At 36.8% G+C, this 14779-nt stretch overlaps 1 protein-coding gene across 1 annotated transcript; it reads right to left on the bottom strand.

Moving 5' to 3' along the window:
- Positions 1 to 5161: 5161 nt before the first annotated feature.
- Positions 5162 to 6322, bottom strand: LOC131646463 (cyclic dof factor 3-like). The gene has a single exon (XM_058916490.1). It carries the CDS (start codon positions 6251 to 6253, stop codon positions 5426 to 5428), a length of 828 nt encoding a protein of 275 aa, XP_058772473.1. The 5' UTR covers positions 6254 to 6322; the 3' UTR covers positions 5162 to 5425.
- Between the last annotated feature and the right edge of the window lie 8457 nt (positions 6323 to 14779).

The raw sequence follows: 14779 nt of genomic DNA, 5'->3' as shown, positions 1-14779 counted from the left end.
AAAAAAAAATTCACGATTGGTTACATAGAATCCGAGTCGTTCGAATGTTGAATTTCTCACATCCATAAAATGTTTAAGATTTCACATTTTTAAAAATATTAGAAAAAAAATATAAAACAAAATTAATGATTTTTTTTCTCTTTATTTGTCATTTTTAAAATTCAAATAGCAACATCTTATTTATCATTTCTATAATTTAAACATATTTTTTTCGTTTAAAATTATTTTTTCTCTTTTATTCTCTTCATCTTATCATCTATATTATAATTTTTATTATACTAAATAAAATTAAAAATATATATAATTTAGTATTACTTAAAAAAATTCATCATTGTCCCACACATTAGACGAATCTTATTCTAGTTATACTGAATCCTCTTATTCTATGCATTTCCCTCCTTCAACCAAAACACATGTATAATTATGGAGAGAATTAAAAAAATTGATAGGTAGATAGAAGGAGAGAGAGAGAGAGAGAGAGAGAGAGAGAGAGAGAGAGAGAGAGAGAGAGAGAGAGAGAGAGAGAGAGAGAGAGAGAGAGAGAGAGAGAGAGAGAGAGAGAGAGAGAGAGAGAATACTAAGAAAAGATAGAAATACAAATGTGAAAGAGATAGTTAAAGAGAACATGTTGAAGGAGAAAATTAAAACCCGGAACGGAAGACATCGATATAGAGAAATTAAAAACCCATAAAACGAGTTTTGAAGAAATCCATTTGTAAGATGATGAAACTTTGCCTAGGAATCTTTTTGTATGGTAGGGCAACTTTACTTCTTAAAAATATTTCTCTTCAAGCATTGAATCATTTTAAAAAAAAATTTAAACGTACGCACAAATATTATTAAAAAACATTAGAAAATTTCTTTAGCCATCTCCCTATGGGGGTCACCCCCAGCGAAAATCCCAAAATACCCCTGCTTCGGAAATGAACTTCCGAAGCGCTTTTTTTTTTAAAAAATTTTCCATAATTCGGAAGTTCATCTCCGAAAACACCTCATGGGGGGTGTCTTCGGAGATGAACTTCCGAAAACACCTCATGGGTGAATTCGGAAGTTCATTTCCGAATTATGCAGAAACTGTGTTTTTTTTTATGTTTTTTCTTAAACAGTCTCGCATTTTAATTAAACGCAAACGCCAAATAAAATAAGCAACAGATAAACTGAAAATACTAATACGATAAATAAAATCCAAATAATATATACAAGCCGAACCAAATAGTAATAGTGTGCGCAATATACAATCCGAAAACAAAAAATAAATAAACCCGACCACTACTGGGTGTGCCTAACCCTCTCACCCTGAGCCCTCCTCTGCCGCCTGTACCCCGCCGCACGGCCCGCATTAGTGACGATCGCCTCCATCACGGCGACTGCGTCTGGACCGCCCTGAAGAACGACACCCCGATCCAAGGCATCCCGCCCAAGCATCTCTATCCGCTGGCAGATCGGCAGGAGATCAATGGCGTGGTCATCCTCGGCCTGCTGGTTCTCCAGGATCTCCTCATGTGTTGGCCTAGGAGCGCCGGGAACGTCGGGTCTCAGTAGAGGATGGGACACCCGGTAGAACCATGTGACGTACCCCTCCTCACTGTGCCAGTCCTGTGTGACCCGAGTGAGACGGTACCACATGCTGCTGCCACTCCGCCCATATGGCAGTGAGCTGCACTCGGGTCATTGTGTCGGGAGCAGCCTCAAACGGTGACCTGGGTATCCACTGCACGAATCCAAACTGACGCATGCACCGCTCTGGGAGATACCAGACCATGATGCCGGTCCCGCATGCCAACCAGCCTGAATATAGAGCAATGCCGTCAAAGGGGACAATTTGAGCGTAGTCGACGAACGGCCTCCAGGTGACGTCGTCGTGCATCGTGCGGTCCAAGTACAGACGGTATGGTCCCACCGCATCGTTCCCCCTCTGGAGATCGTATCTGGCGGCCCTGGGCATGGCGTCCACGTACGCAGGATCGATGTGAAAGCCGTGGATGCGGGAGAAGTAGGAGATGATCTAGCTCTGAAACAGAAACACGATAATGTATTAAAAATAAATACGAAACATAAATAAATACGATAATGTATTAAAATAAAACGTACCGTAAGCAGTGTGCAGGATCCGACCAACTGCCTCGTCCTCCAGTTGGAGGCCTCATTCAGCTTCTGGTAGAGGTATGCCAGAGTAGCTGCCCCCCAGTTCCACTGGTGAACGGTATCCAGTTCCATGAAGTAGCAGAGGTAGGTCACATCGACGTACCTGGAACTCTTGTCCACAAAGCATGCAGCGCCTACCACATGCATGTACCAGCACCGGAGAGCGCAGCCGCGGTGATACTCTGTGAACAGCTCGTTACCCGCACCCTCAGCCTCGACAGCCGCGTCCAGATGATGCTCAAAATAAGTGCTCAGTGTGGTGAACCGGACATGAGGCCCAGAAGTCGTGGCGCACTCATAGTGAGCAACCTCGTGCTCCATGCCCAAGTAGAGCATCATCCACTCAATGGCCTCCACCCTCTGGATCTTGGAGTGGGTCAACAGCGGCCCCCTAATCGGCAGGTGGAGAAGACACTGCACGTCGTGCAAGGTGATCGTCATCTCCCCAACCGGCAAGTGGAAAGAGGACGTCTCCTTGTGCCAGCGCTCCACAAATGCCCCCTGCATGCCGGTGCTGATCGTGGTGTACCCCGTCATGCAGAGCCCGCTGAGCCCTGAACCTCGCACATGGTCGTTAAACCACTCAGCTGCTGGTTTAAACAGACCGAAAATCTTGCGGGCGTGGTTGACCATTTTCAGCGGCTCTCTCTCCTGTTACAAAAAAAAACAAATAAGCGACATATATTAAATAAACGGACATATAAACGGTTAGATTATAAAAAATGGTGACAAATAAACGGTTAAATTAAAAAAATTCCTCTCCCTCCCAGATCCGCCGAGCGACGTGATCGTGGTAGTGAATCAGCACGGAAGTGTCAAAGGGCCCTCCCGGATAGCCATCCTCCTGCTCATCCTCCTCCCCGGCTGGAGGGTCAACCTCCGGTACACCCTCCGGCTCGTAGTATGGCACTGGCACCTCCTCTTCCTCCTCCTCCTCCTCCTCTCGCTGGCGGGAAGAAGATACCCGAGCCAGCCGACTCCTAGATCCTGAAGCAGATGTACCCTCTCCCACGTCCACGGGAACTCGCACACGGCGTCCCCGGCCCTGCCCCCGTCCCTGGGTCGACGCCAGCTGCGCCGCCGCCCGCTCGCGTCTAGCCGACGCAGTCTGAGACTCTCTCCCCTGTCTGATGCGTGCTGGTTGGTTGCCTGACATGTTCCTGTAAACAATTGAAATCGATTAATATGCGAGACAAAAGAAGAAACAAAAATAATTGAAATTCTGATACAGTTCGGAAGTTCATTTCCGAAAACTAGGATGGAGGTGTTTTCGGAAATGAACTTCCGAAACACCCCTGCGATGGAGTTTTCTGCAACTCCCATGGCAGACCCCAAAACCAAACATCAAACCTATGTCTACACATTCTAAACATCCTAAATATCAGTATAAACCTAACCTAATACATTTTTTTCTATTTGTAAACACCCTAATATACATTTTAATCATAGATCTTAAAATCAAAATGCTTACCGATTGAATGGATTTGAGGACTTTTGAATGTAATAGAGCAAGTAGTTGGAGCCTTTGAGGTAGCTTGGAACTGGTTTGCACAAAAATCTCTTGGGGTGTGAGTTTGGAAGAAGATTAGGGTAAATGATTAGGGGGAGGGGGCTGTTTTGCTTAATCTGCAAAACGCGCAGTATTTCGGAAATGAACTTCCGAAATGGTGTTTTCGGAAGTGCATTTCCGAAATAAGTCAAATTTTTTTAAAAAAAAGGCGCTTTCGGAGATGCATCTCCGAAAACACCTTTTTCCTGCATTTCGGAAGTTCATTTCCGAAGTCAGGGGTATTCTGGGTTTTTCACCAGAGGTGAGCTAGAAGGTTGGGAGGTGGCCAAAGAAATTCTCAAACATTAAACAAATATATTCTTAATAACAAATAGTTAAAATGCCACCTAAGCAAATGATAGGTTTTGTGAGCCACAAATTGTTGTGACGATCTATGAGATTTTAGTGTGGAGTTGGATTCTTCCACGAAGTTACTTGTTGTTATGTTCTAATTATATCCTACCCTTTTTAATCCATGTCACGTTTTATTAAACTTTTGTCAATCCTCCTTCTGTCTTTTTTCTTGTTAGTCAAATCTAATAATATCTTAGCCTTTCAATTGCTAAAGTACAGTTCTCACTTCATTCTTTATAGATACAAATTTCTTTTGTTGCTCTCTTTTTTTTATCTTATATATCTATTATTTCGTTTGTATCTTTATATCATTCATAGAATATATAAGAACAGAGTAAAGTTATAGTGCGTTTTTCTCCACCAAATCACTGAATCTAAATACTTAGATTTTGATTGAGGTTTATCTTGAAATAAAAAAAAGGATAAAAATATTTGATCCCAAAAGATAGTGTCATGTAGATACTTGCTGTCATATTTGTGGCCAAAGAATGCAATTTTTGTAACGTTGTATATTTATTTATTCATAGATAAGTATTTGACCCCAAAAAAGGGAGAAAGCTATGTGATTATTTCAACATGCAGGCAAATCCAACTGATTACATATAGGATAAATAAAATCCAAGAGATTTTACCTTAGATTTGAAAACATCATGTTTGGAAGCTACAATATTGGTTTAGGCATTATATTTTTCTTTTCATTCAACAATATTGTCTGTTGCTTCATTTCCTTTTGCCGATAAAGCACCCTTCGTTTCTGAAGGTGCCAAAATTTTAGAGATTTTTCATCCTATAATTAAAATATTTATTGACTTATTTTTATAAGAAATCATTATAAATATCCAAATTAGTTAGTGTACTTGTGAAATACAATCAAGATGATCATGCTCATGCATGTGCTCGCAAGAGGGGTGTTTAAGCACTCTGATTTATAATCCAGTAAAATCGAAATAAATGTTATAATCTTTTGGAACCAATTTTACTATACTACAATTGACAAGTAGAAAGAAGAAGCAATATCAATAGCTCTTATCAAATGATTTGGATTGTATTGTTTATGCTTAACCATTGTATTTTCTACCAAAATAAACATTTCTTTTATCTATTCATCTTGTTATTTATTTATCTTGTCACATACATAATATGCACATCAAACATATTTAATCAATAAAGTCATATAATTCTGAATCAATGAAGAAACATTTTGGAATCTTATGAATCTATGTCACTATAATTTACTATTGACACATACAACAAACAGGACATTCACACCACATACTATGCCACAATGGTTTCCTTATCGGACACTGACACACCTACATGCTTTGGATTAGGTCATCAATACCTACAATATAAGGTGTGAATGCTACGAATATCCAATCAAATCATCACATGGAACACAATAGACCTTGGTAAAGCTGCAGGGTTAACTTTGAATACTGATGAAGATGCTTCAACCACATGATTCTTGTCATGAAAGTTAGATCCAAATCCCTTGAAAATTCCTCTCCCATTCTCAATTCCTATTGTTGACCATATAGAACTCATTACAACATCATTAGGGTCGTCAACTCTTAGTAACTTAGGAACCAATTCATCATTACTATCATGTCTTTCTATGTTGTTTCTTTTTAAGCCAAGGTTTTCTTTCTCTGAGTTGGAATATATGATCTTGTCACCATCTCTTGAATGTTTCCTTAGTGCAGGTTTACTTGGGCCACAAGATTGTGTTGGCACAGAATGTTTCCCTAAGGACATGGCATAACACACTGCATGGTTCCATGAAGTTGAAGAGATATCAGAAGAATTTGATCCAAAGGGCAAGACATTACTCATTTGAGAATAATGCAAGACATCTAAAGGAAAATTAGTGAATTTGTTCTTACGGCGACCTGCTCCTACAAGCATCTTTCTGGCGATTCCTCCAGAAGTCCAGTATCTCTGGCAGTTTCTGCAGAAGTGTCTGGGCTGTTTGGCTTTCAAGTTGTTGTAGTACCGGAATTTTGTGTCCTTGCTGTTACATCTTGGACATGGAACAGTTATGTCTTGTTTCTTTGGAGATTTGTCATGTGACATATCAATTTGATCATCTAGTTTTGTAGAATTCTGTTGAGAAGAATCATTGGTAAGGACATCATGAGTGTTGTGTGTTAGAAATATGGTTGTCCCAAAAAGCTTTATGGTTGAAAGATTAATCATCTCAGACATAATATTGTTCTTTGTTATGTTTACTTGATAGTAGAAAATGGATAATGAAGAGTTAAGGAGAAGAAAAAGGGAGAAAGAGAAAGGGAGGTACAATGGTTTGTGTGTTTGTGTGAAGAGGTTTTATAAAGGAATAAGGGAATGTTTTTTGAGCCACGAGTTGTTTTAGCCTATGAGGTTTTAGTGTTGAGTTGCCAATTAGATTCACACACGTACTAGTAGTTATGAAGGTAGTGAAGATATCTTCTGTCATATCACTTTTTCATGCATGGCACTTTCCTTTTCAGCTTTTGCCTTTATGTGAAATAACATAATGTATATATGCCTTGGTGCCAAAGTTGGCTAACATAGAATGTCACAAATTGATTGGTTAAGAGACTTGTCATTTCGTATGTCATTAAAAAAGTCTAATTTTTTTAGAAACTTTTATCTCACCCTTTGGGATTCTTAGGCATCACTTTTGGAGGTGTATCTCCGGATGCATTTTTTTCTCAAAGTTGATTTGTTCCGTAGGTGCATCTACGGAATGTTTTCAATTATGTACCTCTGAAAACATTTCTTGTTAAACTCGCGCCAGACTATTCTCCTCCCTCATTCTCACAGTTTTTCATATTCTCTACTCTCTCAAACTCTCTCAACCTCAAAAATCAATCTTCCACCAAACTTCATTGTTTTCTCTCGAGTTCGGCAGGGAACATCAACATCATTGATCAACACATTCCGATTTGTTCAAAGCTCAATATAATCGGTAAGTTTTTGAGTTTCCGAGTTATTTTCGAGTATTTTCCGCAATAGAGTTAGAATACAATTTTAGGAGTATAAATCAATAGATAGTTTTAGATACATAGTTTAGAGACAATGTATGTATTTTTTTATGTGTAAAATGGACGACCAAGCCACCAAAAATAGGGTTTTCAATGTTTGGAACAGTAACAGACGCCATTGTTGCGTTTTTTAAGCTTCAAAACGTTCAAGAGATGCATCTACAGAAAAATAAAACGTTATGGTAGTTCGTAGATGCAACTCCGGGGTAAACCTAGTTTTTGAGAATGTTGGGTGCTTCCGTAGCTGCATCCACGGAAGCTTTCCACATTTGCATCTTCGGAGTTATAACTGGTTTGTTTTGTTTTTCCTTTTGTTTTTATAAGTTAATTGTATCTAATCTGACTATATTTGTAATACAATGCAGACATTATGGCTGACGAGACATACCGACTTATATTTGGGAGGGTTGCACAACATGCCTCCTGCGACGTGCACGAAGCCAGATAGTCTCACAGGTAGCTGACACCCCTGTTCTAGAAGAGGCGACTTTTGAGGCTACTCCTCATCATAGTGGGCACGCGCCTTCCACTTCTACTTTTTCATTCCAGAGGCGTCAGGATGATACTGAGGGTACTTCACAGGCGCCATCTTTCCGTAGACGTTGTCGGGATATTTTTGCTCCTACTGTGCCACCTCCAATGGATGCTGGATCTCCCATGCCATCTGTAACACCCCATTTCTACCCGGCAATTATAATGCGGAAAATGTAACACCCCAAATCTACCAGATAAATTTTACGGAAAATCTGAGTATAAATTCATTTGAGGTATCACATATTCGTCATTTCAAAAACATTTACGGCTTACTTGCCTTCATATAGATACATAGCACAGGAATTTAAAACTATAATCAAATCATTACAAAAAATCACTTTATTTAAATTCAATAATTAACTCGCAGCGGAATTCAAAAAAAAAATCTCTATATTTTAGTTTAATCATCATAACATCTTCACAAATAACTTTGAGTCACAAACCAAAGTAAAACATCACTTAAATTCAGCAAACATAACAAATAATAAAGCAATCGTTTATCCCCCCGAGTGCTACGTATCAGAGCGACCACCGACTCGACTCACAGCGTCTAAATCTTCATCAAAGCTATCACCTGCACGTTACCAGTATAAAGATAACGGCGAAACAAAGGAAAGGGGTGAGATATCAAACAATATAAACAGGGTGATGATAAACAGTATATTCAGGTTCGAGTTATAATAATTATCGCTTTGCGGTATAATCATTACTGTCTAGTTTACTTCACTGTTTCAGTCAATAACACAAGTCACAATATCTCACATAAGATCATAATCAAAGTTCACAACCAGTCACATAAATTCACGCATCAAAAACACATTACATCATAATCACACAAATGAAATGCGACTCTAACAAATGCACATGCATGTGGTACCCGGGGCTTCAGCCCCCATCGCCAATTGCCAGATAACAGAGCCATTAAAACAGGCATAAGCCGTCGTCGCTGTTTGCCAATCCAGGCCGTCGCTAAAACATGTAATTCATGAGACACTGATGAAATGTAACAAATCACAAACATCACAAACAACGTCGCGAGGCATACGCCTATATCACAAACGCGTCGCTAAACATCGTCACAAAGGCATTCGCCTACATCGCCAAAATATATGAATAGTTATTGATAAACAATCGTCAGCTTAAATCCTGCACTTTGCAATAATTCACAAAAACTCATCGCAACATCGCAATATATCACACGACAAATCAACAACAATAATTCATCACAGATAATTCACGCAAACATCATCATACTTCACAAAACTCACAAAAATACGTCGCGTCGCAACATTACCAAAAACACCGCAAGCACAACGGTTATCAGATTATTCCCGAACACTCCTAATATTATTAAACTCGCTATATATTTTTCTGTCTATTATTATATTCCTCTGCTACACATATATTGTCTCTGTTACGAAATTGGTCACTACACTGATGGGCAACAAAGTGCTACTGTTATTTTCATTAACTTCTTCTATATTATTAACTCATAAAAATTATAATAATACATAATTATAATTCGACAGAGTTTCGAAGGGACTCTAAAAAAAACTCTACAATAATGCATACAACTTTAAAGTGCCCAAAAATACCATACTGACAATTCTTATTACATATAAGGGTAACTCTTATGCACTAAATTGTCTAATAGTCTGACTCAAGTAATAATAAAACAACTCTAAAGGGTCAAATACCTTCAATTTTAATCTTTATAGCTCATCAGATTTAGCTCTAAACATCTCGGTAGCAACTTTGAAACCCTATTGACAACTCTAAGAGAATTGAAAATCACTTAAGTTGGCCAAATAATTCAAATATTATCTCTTACTCAAAATTCCTAAAAATGTTATATCAATAATATTAAATTATTATCATTATTATGAAACATGTATATATTAGTAAATAACTTGAATAGGATTTGTTCTCTTCTAGAAAAAACATAAGTTTAGATTGCCAGAACTATAATTCTATTATGTTTCTAAGCATCTGTATCATTACTATAATTCAAAACATAGGCAATTACAGTGTTAAAATTCTATCAATGGTAGTTTCATTAGCTTCCGATCATGTATGATACACTACATACACACTAACGAAGTAATATATATAAAACATGAGATTGCTACAGTATATGTAATTTACGAATAACGAAGCCAAATACATATATGAATGAATAGTGACGTTATATATATAGACTATCCTACTCGGTACAGAATTATATGTATCAAATCAGATAAAATTAACACTAATAAAATCATCAACACATCAATTTTTACGGAAATAACAAATTTACACAGAATCAAACATGTGATAATTTCATACAATTTTTAGGAATCAATCAAACACAAAGAGATAATAAAATTCCTTAAACCCCACATACGGTCCATCATATTCCCGTTTATAGAGCAAAAACCCCACCCTTGTCTTGTATTCGGAATCCGCTCTACAATTCCGGTCGAATCCCAGCTTTTCCGGTTCGCGTAATCCTTTCGGTTTCTCCTTCCCGACACAACTCTCGTATCCCTTTTTCATCCACTGAGCTTCCAAACCCTTGTTTTGTTTTCTCTTATCACGTACAACCACCAAAACCTAATTCATCATTCTTTTTATTTATTCCCTTAATCCAATAATAACAATAATAATATTATTATTATATCTGATGGGCTTAAACTTCACACCTCCAATTTACTATTTAACACACAACCTCAAAATCCAACTTAATTAAAAAATCCATAATAATATTAAACTTAATATTATTTCTCCGACTAACTGACTAAAATCTGAATTTAACTTAATAATCCAAATGCGCCTCTTAAAATCACACTAACAAATTCAACTACTTCGATACATTCTCAAACTTCTTCTAAATCCAATAATTAAATCCTTCAATAATTTAATTAACTAATTAATTAAATTTGGGGCGTTACAACTCTCCCCCACTTAGAATATTTTCGTCCTCGAAAATCTATGCAACACAACCACTCTCAACGTCATATCCCGCTTCAGCTGCGCAACTCCGATCCTTCATCTTAATTCATCGTTCTTATAAAAGTTTCAACCAAGTTTCAAACTTTCTTTAGCATCCATCACTTTGAACATCATTAAGATAGCAAGATACGTCTATAACATCCAAATACAATTTTCGTCTACTATTATATCGGAGATAACCATCATTACCAACTACAACAACGTCTCTACTTACACCATCAAAAGCATCATAATTCAATATCTTACAAAACCATCTGAACCTGCTAACACTGACGTCTTACAACTTCATACTACCACACATCCTGTAATAATATCATAACAACATTCCTTAACGCTATCATCGTCAGCACTCCTCATTCTTGAAGTTATGCTCTTCGCACTTCTAATAATCCATAACAAGGTCTACAATAATCCTACACTTAATCATTGTTCCTTCGTCAACAGTTTACACGATAACTACTCAAACCGACAACTTTATTTCTTTCCAACATCATCCTGCCACCAATAAATTTGTTACAGATGTTGCCACTATTTTAATAAGAAAGTTCATCTCTTTAGCTTTCCAACGCTTCAAAAGGGACTCAAATCGGACGTCTAGAACTCCAGTTATGAATTTTCGAAGTTTCATAACGATTCAGAAATTTTCCTGCGTTTTGCTTACGGAAATTTCACTCCAAAACTCATTCTCTTCAACTTAATCACTTTCCAAACAATCATTAACACAGCTCCTCGCTCCCAAACTTTTTATAACTCGAGATGCAAATTCTTTCGGCGACTTCAGTTTCCGAAACACCAAGACAACAATCCTCTCTACAACTTTCAACTAAAACACATCCGAGAAGCAAAGCTTCTCCCCCACTTCGCTCAAACTAATACCTGCAACAACCAGAAAGCAACAAGTACCGACAGGGTTTCACACACTTATCGCGTACAGAGGAATAAACAACATTAGACAAGTCTGGCCGGACGGACCGACCTGCTCTGATACCACTAATGTAACACCCCAAATCTACCCGATAAATTTTACGGAAAATCAGAGTATAAATTCCAAACAAATTCATTTGAGGTATCACATATTCGTCATTTCAAAAACATTTACGGCTTACTTGCCTTCATATAGATACATAGCACAGGAATTTAAAACTATAATCAAATCATTACAAAAAATCACTTTATTTAAATTCAATAATTAACTCGCAGCGGAATTCAAAAAAAATTCTCTATATTTTAGTTTAATCATCATAGCATCTTCACAAATAACTTTGAGTCACAAACCAAAGTAAAACATCACTAAAATTCAGCAAACATAACAAATAATAAAGCAATCGTTTATCCCACCGAGTGCTACGTATCAGAGCGACCACTGACTCGACTCACAGCGTCTAAATCTTCATCAAAGCTATCACCTGCACGTTACCAATATAAAGATAACGGCGAAACAAAGGAAAGGGGTGAGATATCAAACAATATAAACAGGGTGATGATAAACAGTATATTCAGGTTCGAGTTATAATAATTATCGCTTTGCGGTATAATCGTTACTGTCTAGTTTACTTCACTGTTTCAGTCAATAACACAAGTCACAATATCTCACATAAGATCATACTCAAAGTTCACAACCAGTCACATAAATTCAAGCATCAAAAACACATAACATCATAATCACACAAATGAAATGCGACTCTAACAAATGCACATGCATGTGGTACCCGGGGCTTCAGCCCCCATCGCCAATTGCCAGATAACAGAGCCATTAAAACAGGCATAAGCCGTCGTCGCTGTTTTCCAATCCAGGCCGTCGCTAAAACATGTAATTCATGAGACACTGATGAAATGTAACAAATCACAAACATCACAAACAACTTCGCGAGGCATACGCCTATATCACAAACACGTCGCCAAACATCGTCACAAAGGCATTCGCCTACATCGCCAAAATATATCAATAGTTATTGATAAACAATCGTCAACTTAAATCCTGCACTTTGCAATAATTCACAAAAACTCATCGCAATATATCACACAACAAATCAACAACAATAATTCATCACAGATAATTCACGCAAACATCGTCATACTTCACAAAACTCACAAAAATACGTCGCGTCGCAACATTACCAAAAACACCGCAAGCACAACGGTTGTCAGATTATTCCCGAACACTCCTAATATTATTAAACTCGCTATATATTTTTCTGTCTATTATTATATTCCTCTGCTACTTATATAATGTCTCTGTTACGAAATTGGTCACTACACTGATGGGCAACAAAGTGCTACTGTTATTTTCATTAACTTCTTCTATATTATTAACTCATAAAAATTATAATAATACATAATTATAATTCGACAGAGTTTCGAAGGGACTCTAAAAAAAACTCTACAATAATGCATACAACTTTAAAGTGCCCAAAAATACCCTACTGACAATTCTTATTACATATAAGGGTAATTCTTATGCACTAAATTGTCTAATAATCTGACTCAAGTAATAATAAAACAACTCTAAAGGGTCAAATACCTTCAATTTTAATCTTTACAGCTCATCAGATTTAACTCTAAACATCTCGGTAGCAACTTTGAAACCCTATTGAAAACTCTAAGAGAATTGAAAATCACTTAAGTTGGCCAAATAATTCAAATATTATCTCTTACTCAAAATTCCTAAAAATGTTATATCAATAATATTAAATTATTATCATTATTATGAAACATGTATATATTAGTAAATAACTTGAATAGGATTTGTTCTCTTCTAGAAAAAACATAAGTTTAGATTGCCAGAACTATAATTCTATTATGTTTCTAAGCATCCGTATCATTACTATAATTCAAAACGTAGGCAATTACAGTGTTAAAATTCTATCAATGGTAGTTTCATTAGCTTCCGATCATGTATGATACACTATATACACACTAACGAAGTAATATATATAAAACATGAGATTGCTACAGTATATGTAATTTACGAATAACGAAGCCAAATACATATATGAATGAATAGTGACGTTATATATATAGACTATCCTACTCGGTACAGAATTATATGTATCAAATCAGATAAAATTAACACTAATAAAATCATCAGCACATCAATTTTTACGGAAATAACAAATTTACACAGAATCAAACATGTGATAATTTCATACAATTTTTAGGAATCAATCAAACACAAAGAGATAATAAAATTCCTTAAACCCCACATACGGTCCATCATATTCCCGTTTATAGAGCAAAAACCCCACCCTTGTCTTGTATTCGGAATCCGCTCTACAATTCCGGTCGAATCCCAGCTTTTCCGGTTCGCGTAATCCTTTCGGTTTCTCCTTCCCGACACAACTCTCGTATCCCTTTTTCATCCACTGAGCTTCCAAACCCTTGTTTTGTTTTCTCTTATCACGTACAACCACCAAAACCTAATTCATCATTCTTTTTATTTATTCCCTTAATCCAATAATAACAATAATAATATTATTATTATATCTGATGGGCTTAAACTTCACACCTCCAATTTACTATTTAACACACAACCTCAAAATCCAACTTAATTAAAAAATCCATAATAATATTAAACTTAATATTATTTCTCCGACTAACTGACTAAAATCTGAATTTAACTTAATAATCCAAATGCGCCTCTTAAAATCACACTAACAAATTCAACTACTTCGATACATTCTCAAACTTCTTCTAAATCCAATAATTAAATCCTTCAATAATTTAATTAACTAATTAATTAAATTTGGGGCGTTACAACTCTCCCCCACTTAGAATATTTTCGTCCTCGAAAATCTATGCAACACAACCACTCTCAACGTCATATCCCGCTTCAGCTGCGCAACTCCGATCCTTCATCTTAATTCATCGTTCTTATAAAAGTTTCAACCAAGTTTCAAACTTTCTTTAGCATCCATCACTTTGAACATCATTAAGATAGCAAGATACGTCTATAACATCCAAATACAATTTTCGTCTACTATTATATCGGAGATAACCATCATTACCAACTACAACAACGTCTCTACTTACACCATCAAAAGCATCATAATTCAATATCTTACAAAACCATCTGAACCTGCTAACACTGACGTCTTACAACTTCATACTACCACACATCCTGTAATAATATCATAACAACATTCCTTAACGCTATCATCGTCAGCACTCCTCATTCTTGAAG

The sequence above is a fragment of the Vicia villosa genome, linkage group LG2 (genome assembly GCF_029867415.1).
Source record: "Vicia villosa cultivar HV-30 ecotype Madison, WI linkage group LG2, Vvil1.0, whole genome shotgun sequence".
Taxonomy (NCBI): Eukaryota; Viridiplantae; Streptophyta; class Magnoliopsida; order Fabales; family Fabaceae; genus Vicia; species Vicia villosa.
This window is presented reverse-complemented; position numbering and strand designations above follow the sequence as displayed.

What these genes read in the sequence shown, in the direction of transcription:
- LOC131646463 (XM_058916490.1), bottom strand. Translation starts at nt 6,253, where the DNA reads ATGTCTGAGATGATTAATCTTTCAACCATAAAGCTTTTTGGGACAACC.